Source organism: Apodemus sylvaticus, chromosome 1 (assembly GCF_947179515.1).
Source record: "Apodemus sylvaticus chromosome 1, mApoSyl1.1, whole genome shotgun sequence".
In the NCBI taxonomy this organism is placed as follows: domain Eukaryota; kingdom Metazoa; phylum Chordata; class Mammalia; order Rodentia; family Muridae; genus Apodemus; species Apodemus sylvaticus.
In genome coordinates, this window is record NC_067472.1 from 30,051,477 (window position 1) to 30,066,777 (window position 15,301).

Below are 15,301 nucleotides of genomic sequence, written 5' to 3' on the forward strand. Positions count from 1 at the left end.
CTTGTCATATTATTCAAATCTTTGGTTTATTTGAGGCTGGACTCTTGGTCTGAAACAAACTGCTTTATTAGTTAGCTTTCAGTATAGAAATATACTCTGTTTATATTATAGTTTCTAGGCATCTATTATTAATAGATATGTCTTTAGAACCCTAGGACAGGGGCAATTTATAAGTTTTTCACCCATTTGACTTAGGAAGGCATGGTAACTAAGAATTCAGTTACCCAAAGACAGAGAGAGTTGAAGTCCCATTTCCTTGCTGATTAGAGAAAATCTTTCACTCTTAATCTTGACTTAAGTCTTTTTAAAATCTCATTTCATGTTAAATTTCTTTTCAGCTCTAATTTGCTGTGAACACCATGATTACACTTCTTTAAAATTCCTAAACTTACATTTTATTTGCGGGAGGGTAAACTATTATTCTGAAGACACTGCATAAAGGGTAAAATCCTAGTGTGTGTGTGTGTGTGTGTGTGTGCGCGCACAGCAGGCATGGGTGGTGGGTTGCTGTGTAGCAAGGATAGAGAATGCAGACCAGATCTCTCTAACTGCTTGAGCTTGATAAGTGATCTTAATTGTATTTCAGACCCATCAAACCTTCCTCACTGTGGAGAAATATGAGGACTCTATAGCCGACTGGCAGATACTGTATAACGATGCCTCCTGGGAGACGAGGTAAACATGTCTATTGATCATTTGTCTCAGAAGCTTTGAAAATAGTTGCTTCGCAATGTAGGAAGGACAAACTAAAAGACTTCTCAATATATAATATTAATCATACCAAATTCCCAAGGCTCCTTCTGGCCACATTGAACTGATTAATAAGGCCTCACTTTGACTGTCTTGATTGGAAGCAGCATAGTGCAGGTTTCTTTAGGATTAGGTACCAATGAGGTGCTAGCTGCCATTCTTTGGCTTTTATTTTAGCAGTGTAGTAGGAAGAATCTAGAGTCTGGTACACATAGTAAGAAGGCGCGGTATCTCTGAGCTATGGCCCCATTCAGCTTCTGTGAACTTTGTTTTTCATGGGCCACAGGGATTCCTGGAAAGAATAGTCAGCATTTTTGGAAAGTGGTTGAGAAGTGAACTGGGCGAAGGAGTTGAGATGATTCTGTAGAGTTCATTGTAGAGGTCTTCTCCTTCTTGCTTAGGTTTATTCCTAAATATTTTATTTCCTTTGACTCTGTTGTATGTATGGTTGTGTATGGGAATGTGTCTGTGATCTCTTTCTCAGCATGTTTATTGGTGGTGTTTAGAAAAGCTACTGATTTTCGTAAGTTGATTTTATACACTGCCATATGGCTGAAATTGTTGATTGTTTTAAGAAGGTATCTGATGAAATTTTGGCATCTCTTATGTCTCATAACATATCATTTACAAAGAGGAACAACTTGATTCCTTTTTCCTCCATGTGTATTTATGTGATTTCTCTCTCTTCCTTATTGCTCTAACTAGTAGTTAGAACATGATATTGAAAGTGAGTGCAATAGTGGACAGCCCTTTCTAATTCCCGATTTCAGTGGGATTGTTTCAAGTTCTCTCCATTTAGGATGATGTCCACTGTGGATTTGCCATCTATAGCCTTGATTATGTTGAGGTATATTCCCCTGGTACTTCTCTCTCTAGGACTTTTATCATGAGGTATGTTCATTTTTGTCAAAAGCATGTTCTGTATCTATTGAGATGATCATGACATTTTTTTTGCCTTTAAGTTTATTTATGTGATTGATTATATTTATTGACTTATGCTAGGTATGTTTAACCATCCCTGAATCTTGGGGATAAAGCCAACTGGATTGTGGTGGATAATCTTTTTGATATGTGTCTATATTTGGTTTGTAGTGTTTTATTGAGGATTTAAAACATCTATGTTCACCAGGGATATCAGCCTGTTGTTTTCATTTGTTTCATTGTGTTTTTATCTGGTTTTGGTATTGGTATGATGTTGACTTCTTAGAAGGAGTTTGGAAGGTGTCTTAGGTAGAGGGTTTTACTGCTGTGTACAGACACCATGACCAAGGCAACTCTTAAAAGGACAAAATTTGATTGGAGCTTGCATACAGGTTCAGAGGTTCTGTCCATTGTTATCAAGGGATGATAATGACACACAGTGACACACTTCTTCCAACAAGGGCACACCTCCAAATAGTGCAGCTCCCTGGGCCAAACATATTCAAACTGCCTTAGGAGGACTCCTTCTTTTTCTGTTTTTGTTTTTCTTTCTTTTTGAAGTGTTTGAGAAAGATTGGATATAGATGTTTAATACTGAATTCTGCAGGCCTTGGATCTTTCGTTTTTTAGTTGGAAGACTAAATAAAAGACTTATTATTCTTTTACTCTCTTCATTTTTGCATCTGTTTAAATTGTTGAGCTCTTCATAAATTAGTTTAATTTTGGTGATTTTACAAAATCTAGAAATTTGTCCCCCCCCTTTTTTTTTTAACATTTTGTAACTCAATAGAGTACAGATTTTCAAGTATTCCCTTAGAATATTCTAAATTCTTTTGGTGTCTATTGTAATGTTTCCTTGTTCATTAAATATTAATTTTAATTGTTCCCTCCTTCCTTCCTCCTTCCCTCCTCTTGGTTAGTTGATCAAAGAGTCTGTTGATCTTGTTTATCTTCTCAAAGAATCAGCTTTTAGATTTGTTGACTTTAGATTTGTTTGTTTGTTTCTACTTAATTGGTTTCAGCCCTGGTTTTTATTATTTCTTGCCATCTAAGTGGGTTTGGGTTTGTTCCTGCTTTTCCAAAAGTTTGACATTAATCATTAAGTCATTTATCTGTACTCTTTCTGTTTTGTTGTTTTCCTTTTTTGAGACAGGGTTTATCTACATAGCTCTGACCATCCTGGAACTCACTATGTAGACCAGGCTAGCCTCAAGCTCTCACACAATCATGTGTCTCTGCCTGTCATGTGCTAGGATCAAAGGTGTGCACCACCATACCAGATTCATATATATATATATATATATATATATATATTCTTTTAATATGTCCTAGAGTTTTTGTTGTGTTTAATTTTCCATTAGTTGCAGGTATTTAAATTTTTTCTTTTTTTATTTCTTCTTTGACACATTCATCAAGCAGAAATAAGTTGTTTAATCTTCATGAATTTGTGTACTTACTAGAAACTTGATGGCATTGTTTGTTAACTTTTATTGCATTGTTGTTAGATAGAATACATGACATTATTTTAGTTTTAATGAATATGTTAAGATTTGTTTTGCATCCCAGTGATTGGTCTGTTTTAGAGAAACTTCCATGGGATACTGAGTAGAGTGTATAGTCTATGGTGTGTCTATGGGGTATTCTGTAGATATTCATTAAGTTTATTTGATGAGTGATGTCATTTAATTCTGATATTTTTCTTTTCTTTTCTTTTCTTTTTGATACAAATGGCTTGTGTACTGGGGACAGTGGTTTATTAAAATTGCCATGTAGTATTTGTTTGTTGTTAATCTGTGTCTTTAATTCCAGTTCTATGATTTTTTTTAATTGCGTGAACTAGAATTTGCTACATATAAATTTAAAATTATAATGTCTTCTTGGTTAGTCATTCCCTCAACTAGAATGAAGGGTCCTTATTTATTTCTTCTGGTTAGTTTTAGTACAGAGTCTATTTTTACAGACACTAGGAAAGAAATGTTTGCTTGATTTCCATGTCCCATTTGCTTGAGAAATTTTTTTTATCCTTTAACTTTAAAGATGAGACAAGTTTCTTATAGGCAACAGAAAGATGAATTGTGTTTCTTAATCTGTTCAGCAAGCCTCTGTCTGAAGAATTAAGCCATTAATATTTAAAGTTATTGTTGAACTTGTGTATGCTGATTGTATAGTATCATTTTGTTGCTTTTTGTTGGCTGTGCTATTAGATGTAATTTCTATATCAGTAATTATAGCCTTATCTGTTCTCTTTCTACCACTTGGCTATGATTATTCCTCTCTTGAATCTGAAGTATTGCTTCTGGTATTCTGTTTAGGATTGGTTTAGTGAACAAGAGGCTTTTTGTATTTTGGAAAGGTTTTCTTTCTCCATTCTTCTATGGCAGATAGATTTTTCTGGGTTTAGTAATCTAGGTTGGCACTTACAGCCTTTTAGAACTTGGAATGAATTGCTTCAAACTCTTCTGGTTTTCGAAGTTAGCCTTGAGAATTCCGATGTCATAAGGCTGGGGTTTCCTTTATGTGTGACTAGTGTGTGTGTTTTCCCTTGCATCTTTTGATACTCGCCTTTTGCTTTTTATATTAGTGTTTGGACAATGATATGCCATAGTGTGTTCCATTACTGGTCTTGTTTATTTGTGCTCTGTGTGGTTCTTCTAGCTATACCAGTCCTTATATATCCTTATATCCTTAGTCTGGGGAAGTTTTCTTCTATTATCTTTTGAACATCATGTCTGTTCCATTGACATGAAATTCTCTTCATCATGCCTACAATTTGAAAATATGTTCTTTTTTCTGTTATTTCATAGTTTTTGGTTGCTCTTTCCCCCCTTTTTTCATATACTTTGCTAGTGTGGTCTAATGCCTTTACTTTCAAGTTCTAATATTCTATATTCTCCTTGATCTATTCATTCAACTAGTAAAGTTTTCCTTTGAGTTTTTTCTTGGTTTTCAGATTATTATCAGCTCCATCTCCATCTTTAGCTTGAGTTCTCTTCAATCTATTTATTGAATTCAGCATTCAAGTCTTGGATCATCTTCATTATTTGTGTGTGTGTGTGTGTGTGTGTGTGTGTATGTGTGGTGGTGGTGGTGGTGGTGGTGTTTTGAGCATCACTCAGGCACCCATTCTCTTTAAGTTCATTGGTTTTTTTTTTCTTTGTGTCTTCTTTAAAGTCTTTGGGTTCTTGGATGACCTTAATGATTGGTCTTCAAACATCATGTCTTGGGGTTTACCCATGTAATTATCATTGGAGAACATTTCTATAGGACTGCTGAATTTCAGAGAAGGACAAACTGTCTTGCTCTTTCACATTGATTGTGTATTTGTGATAAGACATGGGCATGTGGATTTCTTCAGGTGGTTTTATGTCTAATGTGGTCATAAGCAGGATGGGACAGAGCATATGATGTCCAAGTTGGGCTGAACCTGAAAGTGGTCCATAGTGCAGGTGTGATAGAATCAAGTGGTAGGAGGGGAACTTGGACTTGCGCACATCCTTTCCAAAGCTTGGGGATTATGGGCCAGATGGATGTGGCTGACTAGCCTAGGCTGGGACATTAGATGTGGGACTCAGAGTAGATATGGGGACTGAAGATGTTAGAAGGGTGAATTTACCTAGCAAGGCTCTGGCATAAGATGGGCACTGCAGGTTGGGCCTGCAGGTTAAATGTTGTATTGGCAGGTTGAAGCCACCTGGCAGGAAAGAGGCTGGGGCTTGTAGGATGAAAAAAAATCACACATTTTAAAGAACAATATTATATTTTTGATTGTTTGTTTTCTGTTAACAGGTTTTATTGGCACAAGGGAATCCTGGGTCTGAGCAATTCAACAATACACTGGCATATTCCAGATACTGCCCACCCTGGAATCTACAGAATCAGATATTTTGGACACAATCGGAAGCAGGAACTTCTGAAGCCTGCTGTCATACTAGCATTTGAAGGAATTTCTTCTCCTTTTGAAGTTGTCACTACTTAGTGAAAAGTTGACAAATACTGAAGAAAAGCTTTTCTCTGTGCACATGATAGAGCGATTTCACACAAATGTGAACTACCAGTTTAATTTCTGTAATTGTCTCTGTTTGAGGGACAGATCATTTATAGCTAATGGGAAAGAGGTGTGTGTTTGTGTTGTGTGATTATGTGCATACATACAAACAGGGAGAGAGAAAGAAAGAGAGAGAGAGAGGGGGAGGGAGGGGGAGAGAGAGAGAGACAGAGAGAGAGAGAGAGAGAGAGAGAGAGAGAGAGAGAGAGAGAGATTAGTGAGCAAGAGAATATGAGAGAAGAGTCACTGGCAACCATATACCTTGTGATTTTTATCCTAAAGCATGATTTTCCTTGAAACTCTGTGGTTGTTTAAGAGATAATTCCCTCTAATATGAAATCCCTGAAATATAATGACAGTATGTGAAGATATGTGAATGATGTCTATCCTATTTATTTATAGATGTATTAAATGAGAACGCCAGAGAACTTTCTAGAAGTCCTCTAAAATGATACTTGATTTTACAGAGAGGAAAATGGAGGTCTAATTCTCTTTAGGTTAGAATAAGGTTATTATATATTTTTCCCTAGTTACATTTACAAAATACCATGTAACCTTACTACAAATATTTGAGCCCATCTAAAATATACCCAGAAAATTAGCATGCCAGGTTTTTGTTTTGTTTTCACATTCAAACAAGCATAGTCCTTCCGATCAGTCACTTTAGAATGGATCTGCCTGGCTCAGGGTTATTGTTTATGCTCAGATCATTTCTGGAATTGCCTCCAGAGTTCAACTATGCGAATATCACTTACAGTGCTTTGATTTATGCCTTGTATTCCTCAAAGTGTCCTTATCCTGCTGTGTCACGCCTCTTCCTCCCAACATTTACTCTAAATGATTTTTAAATGTTTTCACCAATCAAATGTACCTCACACTACAAAGCTTTGCCTTGAATGTAGATTTTAAAACAAAAGTGTTAAGGCTGGAAATGTAGTCATCCAAAGGGGAAGTTTTAAACGTATCTGTTCTTTTATCAGCTGCTCACTCCCTTATGATTCCTTCGAATCATTGAATCATTATTTAAGCCTACATATCCAATGTTGTGCTCATTCCTGGGTCTTCACAATTACAGATACCACATTGAGATGATTGGGTAGATGATTCCTTTGAAGGATAAAATATTCTGCCAGAAATATAAATTCTGGAGAGATGTTTGAAAATTACAAATGTACATGTCTCCATTTTGTGTTTTCCAGGCTGGGTATTCTGATTTGGGAGGAAAGAGTCCCCAAACAATTTTAAAATATTAATCTGAATGTAATGTATTAGAAATTATGATCTAGATAGTCTAATGAGGGAAATGGGACAGTGTGGCGTGAATTCTCTGAAAGTACTAGCTGCATTTAAAATTACTTAACTAGTAAAGTCAGTTTTTGAAACCCAATCATATTTTTGTAGCTAGGTAAAAAAAAGAGTATGCATTTCAGGAGAAAACCAATCTTTACTTCAAAACTACACTTGTTTAAAAAACAATAGTGGTAAAGTAAACCATTGTTTATTTCCCTATGGTTTACCTACTTACACATTGTAGATTGAATCAAAAGGCACCTGGAGCGTGTTTGGTGACTCCATTTCCTACTCGGTAGTTCTATGGATGTTAACTGATGAAGAATAAACTGATCAGGATTTTCAAGGGTTGTAAACATGTCTCCTGATGGAACACCCTATTAAGTATAAAGGTTCAAAATAGTTGATCTCAAAACTATATATACATATACATACACATATACATATGTATATACACACACACATACCCATGAACACATACATATGCATGCACACATGGTATTGTTTAAAATTTATTTCTCATGACCCAAAACAATACAAGGATTATACAAGGATTCATTTCTCACCACCATTCTCCCCAGTGAAGCTTTTCTCAAAGTCTGAGTAGGAGTTTCTCCTTTCTCACTGGTAACTATGCCATAGTGACTATTACATCACTAGTGATCTATGTGCCCAGCCCTGCATGGAAATAAATCACAGAAACATAATTTCCCAGTAGACTTAATCTCTTCTAGCCTGTGTGCTTCTAGTGTATGCAATCTGTAAAAAAATCCAACCAGGTCCCTGCATTATCCAACCATAGTGACTTACTTACCTGTGCATAAAGGAACCTCACTAGATAACTGATCTGGTCAGTTCATCTAAAGTCACAGATCTTGTTTATGTCTCTGTCTGGAAATAGCTTCATGGAGCCAAAATACATGGAGGAACCTCTGGAAAAGGTCACTGAACGTGGAAAGTGGTTGGATGGGTTGGTGAGAGTACTGTTTCTGAGAAAGATTTGTTTATCACGGTCAACTGTCTGTGCTTTACTGTGCTGTGCCTTGCCTGCTCTGATTTCAAGGATTCCGTGATTCCATCAGAAAGCCTAGAGTAATTCCTTTTCCAGGTCTGTTTTTGTTTTTTGTTTTGTCTTTTGATGAACATTCTGTAAAAACTGTCAGCATTCAAGGTTATATTTAATAATAAATTAAGAATTATACTTAGACAAAAATGTTTGGGTAAAGTGATTTGTAATGAGATGCAATGCAGACTCTCTGGAGAAGAGATGGAAGAGGGCTGTGGTTTTACATTATTTGAGGTGGGAGTTGGTAGTAGAGTATATGTGGAGGGATCCATGGCTCCAGATACATAGGTAGCAGAGGGTGACCTTATCTGACATCAATGGCAGGGGCGGCCCTTGGTCCTGTGGATGTTTGATGCCCCAGCGAAGGGGGTGCCAGAGTGGTCAAAAGATTGCTTTGTACAACTGCAGGTCAAAGGGGTAAGGAAGATTATATTTAGGATCTTTTTTTGGAAGGTGGAAACTAATAAGAACACAAGAAGAATACCCCTTAGGTTTCTCTTCTCCAGAACTGTGCCATGTGATCATTTATAGCTGCAAGGAAGCCTTAGAAAGAGAATATTTGTTGTTTTCCATTTTGAGATGCAAAGGCAAGTCCTGCTAGCAAGGATAAAGAGATGGGGTGGAGGGGTACATCTTTTTAAAAGCATATCAACAAAACAAAGTATTTTGCAACATTAGAGATTTATTTCTTGATCCATGTCATATGCATGACACATCTGTACATAGCTTCTTTTAAAAAAATGATACTCCCAGCCTTGAGGGAAGGGAACCTGTGACTTGGGGAGGAGGGCATGGAAAATCATGCATCAGCTCTTGACAATATCACATCACTTTTCACATCTCATTTATGGCCACACCTAAAGCTTGCCATACCTATGCCCCAACCTAGTTTCTCATTGTAATAACAACAGTGAGTTTTACCCTTGGAGATATATCTTAGAAAAAGCCATCAGAACCACAATATTCAAAAGGATGAGAAATTCCCACTGGAAAGTGTATTTCTTTAGTAAGTTTGTGTTGAGCACCTGTGTATGTTGTGGCTGATTAAAACTTTAGGTTAAAACATGGTGAGGCCACACAGCTGTTTGTTTGTTTTAATAAGTGAACTTGGAGTTTACAGGATAAAGAGGATAGGTCAATAGATGCTTAATGCACATCATGTCTCCCACTGTTATAACATTCATGGTTCTAGAGATGATGACTCAGTACAGTTTGGGAAGACATTCCAGTAACTTTCCTGGGAAAGAACCTCTTAATGAAGACCAAAAGTAGATGAAGAAATTAGCCAAAGGAAGGGGAACATTGAGTTTGTGCCAGTGCACAGACCAGGCACTGTATAGGAAGATTCTCTTTCATTGAGAACCGAATCATGACAGGCCTAGATGTTACGATGCTTTCCCAAATCTTCCCTTAGATAGAGTTGTGCATTGATACACAATGATAGTCGGAATTGCAATGAGGAGAGGACAGTGTTGGCATAGTCATCGGGGAGTGTGGAGTATAGCCTAAGAATCAATGCACTCTGTCAGGCATACAGACATTATATGTAGGTGCCAGGAAATAGCAAGTATTTTATTAAGGCTGTTATTAGAGTATAAGAGGGCATTGACTAGGGCTATATCTCTGAATTTGTCTTCCTGAGTAACAAATGGTTTCTATATCCATTTTCTCCTTGAAACTGTTCTCTTATGATGTATTTGCCCTATGCTCCAATAATAAATCACATCTTTTATAACCAACAATAGTAACTTTAGTTTTCCATGGTATTAGTGGCACGTCACCCTTCTGTCTTTATGGGTTATGACTTTTCCTTTCTATTTGAACTGAATTTATTAAGACTTCTCCATTTTCCCCATATACCTTATGTCTCCAGGCCTATGATACCTCTCTCTCTCTCTCTCTCTCTCTCTCTCTCTCTCTCTCTCTCTCTCTCTCCCTCTCCCTCTCTCCCTCTCTCCCTCTCTGTCTTTCTTTCTCTGTCTCTCTTTCTTTCAATCTGTCTGTCTGTCTGTCTCTCTCCCTCCCTCCTTTCCTCCCTCCCTCCCCCCTCTCTCTTTCTTTCTTTCTTTCTTTCTTTCTTTCTTTCTTTCTTTCTTTCTTTCTTTCTTTCTTTCTTTCTTTCTTTCTTTCTTTCTTTCTTTCTTTCTGTCTCTCCCTCCCTCTTTCCCTCTTTCCCTCTTTCTTTCTTTCTTTCTTTCTTTCTTTCTTTCTTTCTTTCTTTCTTTCTTTCTTTCTTTCTTTCTTTCTTTCTTTCTTTCTTTCTGTCTCTCCCTCCCTCTTTCCCTCTTTCCCTCTTTCTTTCCCTCTTTCCCTCTTTCTTTCTTTCTTTCTTTCTTTCTTTCTTTCTTTCTTTCTTTCTTTCTTTCTTTCTTTCTTTCTTTCTTTCTTTCTTTTTGAGACAGGTTTTCTCTGTGTATTCCTTACTATCCTGATGCTTGCTTTGTAGACCAAGCTGTGGCTTCAAGCTCAGAGATCTGCCTGCCTCTGCCTCCCAGTGCTGGTGTTAAAGGCAGGAATCAATATTGCCCAGTTTTGTGATGTTTTTGTTCATTTTTGCACCTGCTAAGTATCATATCACATAGGCATAGAACCTGTACCTCCTGGAAAGATGCCTTCCACGTTTCCTAGGCCTTACAAAATGTACAACAAGAACATCTCCAGCTTCCTTGCCTGATGTCACATATTAAATAGACCCATGGTTCTGCAGAAGTTCCTAGGTACTCCTTAAGCTGAAATGACCATGAGACTTTCCAAATCACCATCTCCAGTCAAAACTATAGGAATATAATGTCTGTCAACCAGATCTGATGATGTCATCTGACCTGGTACCCACTTCCTTGTGGTATAACATCTCTCCTTCCCTACTCTTTCACAAGGGATCTTAAAAGAACATGTTTTGAATTCCAGGCTGGCCTGACTTTTCTTTAAGTCTCTTCCCTATATTGTCAGGGTTGTTGATAAATCTATTGCAAGAAGAATGGTCCAATCCATGCCTTCCTTGAAGGTCCTTCCCTCCTTTTAGCCTAATACTGGGGTGCCAAGCATAGTCTAATAATACCCCTGTCTTTTTAGAAGAGGCCCAGAGTTTTAGCTAATATTTCATAAATACTTTTTTAAAAATGAACCATACACACAAAGGTTAGTGTGTCTTGGCTTGTTTGATGTCCAGTCCCTCTTTTATCAGTTCTTTTTGATCATTTACAGGTGTAACAGAATCTCATGGGGGACTGAGGGTGGCTTTTGGGTATAGATGTAACCAGGAAGCTGTGTAAAAGTTTAAGAAAAACATGGTCTTTAGCCAACTGTGGCTGTGATCATGGAAGGCTCCTTCTTTGCTTGGTTTGTAAAATGCTGATAGTATCAGTGACTTTTGATTTCTTTGACATTAATGCTGATGAGAGGGCGTTCAAGGAAGTACCTGGCTTGAATCTTCATTTTACTATTAAATGGTATCAGACTTTGAGTAAATTATTTTTAAAGACTTAATCTAATTTTGAGAGAGAGAGAGAGAGAGAGAGAGAGAGAGAGAGAGAGAGAGAGAGGATGCAAAAAAGTTAAGAGCAGGGAGCTGCTGGGTCCCTAGATCTAGAGTTACAGGTAGTTGTGAGCTACCTGAAATAGATGCTGGGATCTGAACTTGGCTCCTCTGCTAGGGCAGGGCACATTCTTGGCTGCTGATTCATCTTTTAAGCCCAGAATGAAGAAATTTTATAAAGGCCCAGTCTCTTCATTTCAATTTTCTAATCTCTAAAAGAAGAATATTTCTTTTTTTGATTATGGGATTAATCAAAAGTAAGTTGTTGGCATCACATTTGGTGTTCCTAGGTGTTCAATTGGCCTGGCAGCTCATTTTGTTGGATGATGTATGTGATAATGCATCTGGAAAATGGTAGAAACTAAAAAGCCAACATTCTTCCTCTGAGCACCAAATCCTAATTGGCTTAGATGTCTTTGTGCTTTCCCATATCTTTTCTCTAAGTTCTGTTTTGATATCTCATGTTAGCATAGTCTGAAGGTTTGAAGTAGAATGAGAAGGATGCAGAGCCTGTTGCTGTGATCTAGACCTAGAGAGGATGCAGAGACCTAGAGTCAGTGCAGTTGGTCTAGGAATGATGCAGTTGGTACAGAAATGACTATAATTAAAACACATGATAGATTGGTTGTCTGAGAGATGAGATTAGGGAGAACAGGTCAGAAACAATGAAATTCTGAAAACATCATTTAGGGAACTATAAGTGCCCAAGCTAGAGAAGGGAGGAGATCCAAGACATTGACCTCAATATGGCTTAGGACATATGAGCCTTTGACAAAATGTCCAGGTGGAAAAATCTAACGCATACTGTGGAATGTAAAGTATGGAAATTGGAGTAAAACTAAGACAAATGATGAGAGATCACAGAAGAAGAAAAAGAAGCTGGTGACTTTGCTAAAAGAAGGGAACAACAGGAAGGAAACAAAGATTTGGATAGCAAGCCTTAGGGAGACAGTCACATTTAAGAAAGTGTTCTATGACTCCAGCTGCATATATAGCAGAGAATGGCCTTGTCGGGCATCAATGGGAGGAGAGGCCCTTGGTCCTGTGAAGGCACCGTGTCCCAGTATAGTGGAATGCCAGGGCTGGGAGGCAGGAGTGGGTAGGGGAACATCCTCATAGGGATGGGAGGGTGGGAGATAAAATGGGGGTGTCTGGAGGGAAAACCAGGGAAGGTGATAACATTTGAAATGTAAATAAAGAAAATATCCATTAAAAGAAAAATTATTAAAAAAAGAAAATAGTAATTAAAACTCATGGTAAGAGAAAGAAGGAAAAAGTGTTCTATAGGCTTCTTGTACCTATTGGTCATGGCTTTCTTTAGGTTAGGGAAGTTTTCTATGATTTTGTTGAAGACATTTTCAGATACTTTAAGCTGGGAATCTTTGTTCTCTTCTGTTCCTATTATTCTTATATTTGGTCTTTTCATTGTTCCACTGGATTCATCCACTGGATTTCCTGGATGTTTTGGGTTAGGAGATTTTATGTTTTAAATTTTCTTTGACAGTTGTGTCAATATTTTCTAAGGTATCTTCTACAAGAGATAAAAGAGATAGATTCTCTCTTCTAACTCTTATATTCTGTTGGCAATGCTTACATCTATAATTTCTGACCTCTTTCCTAGGTTTTCCATTTTAATGGTTACCTCCATTTATGTTTTCTTTATTGTTTCTACTTATATTTTTAGGTCTTGGACTGCTTTGTTAAATTCCTTCTCCTGTTTGATTATGTTTTCCTGTATTTCTTTAAGAGATTTGTTTCCTCTTTAATGGCTTCTACCTGATTCCCCGTGTTTTTCCTTTATTTCTTTCAGTGAATTATTTATATCCTCCTTAAAGGACTCTATTTTGTTCATGAGATAGGATTTTAGATTAGCTTCCTGATTTTCAGATATGTTGGTGTATCATGAGTTTCACAGGCCAGCACACCCTTCCTCCTTCCCTTTCTTTCTTTCTTTCTTTCTTTCTTTCTTTCTTTCTTTCTTTCTTTCTTTCTTTCTTTCTTTCTTTCTTTCTTTCTTTCTTTCTTTCTTTCTTTCTTCCTTCCTTCCTTCCTTCCTTCCTTCCTTCCTTCCTTCCTTCCTTCCTTCCTTTCTTTCTTTCTTCTTCCTTCCTTCCTTTCTATGTGTATATTTGCAAGTCATGTGCATGTAGTGTGTATGCTCATGTGTGTGAGTGCATGTTTGTGCATAGTTTAAAGCCAGAAGATGACCTCAGGTGTCCTTCTTGATTTCTCTTCACTTTATTGAGATAAGGTCTCTGGGTGAACCGGATCGTGCAGATTCCACTAGCCTTGGTACCCCACTTCCCTGGGAAACCCTCCAATGCTGAGATTCCAGGCAGGCTGCCATCCTCACCTGGCTTTTCTATGGATTCTGGGAATCCACAATGTGGTCCTTACACTGGCATGGCAGGCAAACCCTTCATTGTGGGAACTACCTCAGCTCCTTATCTGTTTATTTATATAGTTTTTTTTTCCATATAGGATCTCAGCCTGACCTTTAGCTTGTCATGTAGCCAAGGATGACCTTAATCTGTGAGCCTCCTATGAGGACCATTCATGAGATTACACATGGGTGCCATGACAGTACACCTGGTTTAAATATTAGTTGTAGCTTCATTTTAATTAGATTCAGGTTAATTTCATTTCTTTTTTGCCAACAAGGCTTTCTTCATAAGTGTTTTTTTTTCCTATTTCACAAAGCTATAGACACATAGTACATGTTTTTTTTTCACTCCAACTATGATTGGCACTATATTCAGTAGGTATCAGTCTGATCCATCCCTTTAAAAAAAAAGAGACATTTCTCCAAAAAAGGTTTCTTTTGTCTCCTGGGAAAAGCAACACAGAAACCACTGTTTGTGGGATATTCACCAAGAAGACTATTGAAACATGGGTTTAAGCCAATAGAACATTTTTATTAGCCAGACAGTGACTACACTGGGTGTTCATGATCCCCAGTGTAGCACCAAGTCTTCCTCAAGGTCAACATTTAGTCATAAAATCTTAGGGAAAAAGATGGCCATTCAGGTATAAGAACCCTATAGAACTCCAAATTAACAACACTAGAAAAAGTCTCATGAACTATTATAATTAAAATAGTATAGGTAAAATATTTAGAACACAGAGTAAAGAATGGGTATCAAAAGCAACAAGCAAGAAAGGTGAAGTCACTTATAAGGAAGGACAGGCCCCACCTTCTACCATGCTTGGCAGTGAGAGCATCCAGACTGATGGTCTGTGTAGACAGTGATAGACTTTCCTCATCTGAGAGTCCTGGGTCAGATTAATCAGTTCTGTTCTATGAGTTTGTGCCAGGAAGTTCTCACACCAGAGAAAGCCATTGTTAACACAGGGAAGCAGAACTAACAGAAACACACAGAAACCCCTTCCCTTCACCCACACATACTCAGATGCAATAAAGACAACCAGGGGTGGCCACATTTGCAACCTGGAGAGACAGAGGGATCCAGTAAAGCCTCAGAGTTCCTGGACACTGGATCAGAAGCCCAATCAGACCTTCCCTATATGCCCAATCAGAAGGCGCTTTAACCAGACTTACCCTTGGAGGTGGCAGTCCGGGCGACTTTCTAATCTGTTTCCCTTTGGAATGGAGGTGTCATTCCAAAGGTTCTTTGAAGCATTAGGAGGCAATGGATCAAAGGGAGCCCTGGAAACCTTGAACAACTCAGGTTAT

General features: G+C 37.7%; 1 protein-coding gene across 2 annotated transcripts in view; it reads left to right on the forward strand.

Moving 5' to 3' along the window:
• Asah2 (N-acylsphingosine amidohydrolase 2) overlaps positions 1–5,720 on the forward strand; it is an 81,868-nt gene extending 76,148 nt beyond the window's left edge. For both annotated transcript variants that reach the window (XM_052172564.1, XM_052172569.1), the window contains 2 exons: positions 587–675; positions 5,458–5,720. In XM_052172564.1, coding sequence (XP_052028524.1) covers positions 587–675; positions 5,458–5,647 — 279 coding nt within the window. In that variant the 3' untranslated portion in view covers positions 5,648–5,720. The remainder of the gene's footprint in view (positions 1–586; positions 676–5,457) is intronic.
• The last annotated feature ends 9,581 nt before the right edge of the window (positions 5,721–15,301 follow it).